The sequence below is a fragment of the Equus asinus genome, chromosome 22, assembly GCF_041296235.1.
Source record: "Equus asinus isolate D_3611 breed Donkey chromosome 22, EquAss-T2T_v2, whole genome shotgun sequence".
Classification (NCBI taxonomy): domain Eukaryota; kingdom Metazoa; phylum Chordata; class Mammalia; order Perissodactyla; family Equidae; genus Equus; species Equus asinus.
In genome coordinates, this window is record NC_091811.1 from 57,499,706 (window position 1) to 57,501,885 (window position 2,180).

The 2,180-nt window shown below is 39.7% G+C and overlaps 1 protein-coding gene across 1 annotated transcript; it reads right to left on the reverse strand.

Moving 5' to 3' along the window:
• Window positions 1-331: 331 nt before the first annotated feature.
• On the reverse strand, window positions 332-1,261 carry LOC106822843 (olfactory receptor 6C4). The gene has a single exon (XM_014828204.3). It carries the CDS (start codon window positions 1,259-1,261, stop codon window positions 332-334), a length of 930 nt encoding a protein of 309 aa, XP_014683690.2.
• Window positions 1,262-2,180: the final 919 nt, after the last annotated feature.

Here is a 2,180-nt window from a genome sequence, read left to right on the forward strand (position 1 = left end):
ATTCAACTGAATAAGCAATATACTTTGCCTCCAAAATTTCAAATCATTTCCAGAAAAGTTAACTCTTTCCAACTGTCCTTTTTATGGATTTTCATTCATCTTTCTCTAGTAACACTTACCAAGTTATTTTATTTTTGTAAACTCATCATGCAAATTTATAGTTTATGCACTTTTGCACCACACTCCACTGTAGATTCCTCAAAATTAGGACATATTTCTTGTGCCTTTCATATTTTTATCCTCAAAGGCCAGTTCAGCACCTGAAAAATAGTAGACACTCAATACATATTAATTGAGTGAAATATATTTACATTGAAATGTAGTCTGTTTTTTAAAGCTTCACAATCTTTTTGATGGTGTCCTTGAATGCCTGCTTCACTTGCTGATTTCTTAGAGTATAAATGAAGGGGTTTAATAAAGGAGTAATTGAAGTAATGAGCACAGCCATTCCTTTGTTGAAAGCACCTTCTTCTTTTGCAGAGGGATTAATGTACATAAATATGCAGCTCCCATAAGACAGGGAGATAACTATCATGTGGGAGGAACAAGTGGAAAAAGCCTTTGTCCTTTGCTGGGCAGAAGGGATCCTCAGAATGGTCCTGATAATATATGTATAAGAAAGTGTCACCAGCAGCAGAGTAACCACCAGATTCACAACTGCCAAGAGGATGACCATCAATTCTAAGAGGCTTGTGTCTGAGCAGGCAAGCTCCAGGAGGGGCCCATAGTCACAAAAATAGTGATTCAGCACATTGGAGGCACAGAAATCCACCTGGCTCATCAGGATGATTGGGGGCAAGATAGCTAGGAATCCCCCCAGCCAGGAGCAGAACACAAGTTGTATGCAGACTCTGCTGCTCATGATGGTCAGGTAATGCAGGGGTTTGCAGATGGCCACGTAGCGGTCATAGGACATAGAAGCTAAGAGGTAAAATTCTGTTCCCCCAAGAAATATAGCAAAAAAATACTGGGTCATGCATCCAGCAAAACTGATGACCTTATTTCCTGTTGTCATGCTGGTCAGAAATCTGGGAATGAAAATGGATGTGAAGGAAATTTCTAAGAAGGAGAAATTCCGAAGGAAGAAATACATGGGGGTCTTGAGGTGGGGGTCTACCAGAGTGAGAATGATGATGGTCAGATTTCCTAGGACACTTAGCAGGTAGGCAAGGAACAGAAAGATGAATATCACCACCTGGAGTTCAGGTTGGTTTGTGAGGCCCATCAGAATGAACTCAGTAAACGTGGTCTTGTTTTTCATTGTTGACTTTTAGTAGAGCTAAAGGGAAAAGGTGAGAATAATGAAAACCAAAGTTTCTCAGGCGGGAGAGATAAAGCTGATTGTAATCCACAGGATCAGGTCATATATTACTCGCTATCCATTTGGCCCAAACCATCCGTTGGACGGGACTTGGCTCCATGGAAGCCCCATATCTTCTAAGTAAGTGACCTTATTCTTAAAGGTTTTGTGATTCCTCAGATCAATCTATTTCTAGATACTTAATAGAATCTGTTACAGAATAATTACTCAAAATTTTTTCAGAAGCATACATTTTTGAACCTATCCTTTCCTCCCAAAATGTTTATGAAATCTCCACATTTAAGTCACTTTCCTCTGACTCTCTTAATCTCTCTTACTTCTGTGCTCTTGGTAGAAACATCTCTAGCTGATTCTTGTTCTGTGCTTTCCTTTGCCTTCCTTGGCCCTTTTCCCTCTCTGGTCTTTTTTCCCCTCCCTGTACTAATTGATGCTTCACTGGCTATCTGCCATCAATCCTCACCTTCATTACTGTTCAAATATCTGCCTTCTTTGTTTCAGAAACCAATGGGAATTTCCCCATGCATATAATGCTGAAGATCCTGACACATAATTGATTTTTTTATACACCCCCAGTTCTTTTTTAGGATGAATTTGTAATAGGGCTTTAGGACTTTAAGATCTTTGGTTCAATCATATCTCACTGTATATTGTGAGCCTCTTTGTCTACATGAACAAGGCCCAGGCATCAATAAATCATATTAATTAGCATTTTCTTATTTGTTTCTCTGCCATGTTCACAGTCTCCGAGGCAGTGATTGGGCTATATCTCTGAGAAAAGACATCTTGAGAGACCCACAGGCAGCATCTCAGAGTGGATTTTGCACAAATTCTTAAAGAGTCCTCAATGGCAAACTCAGGA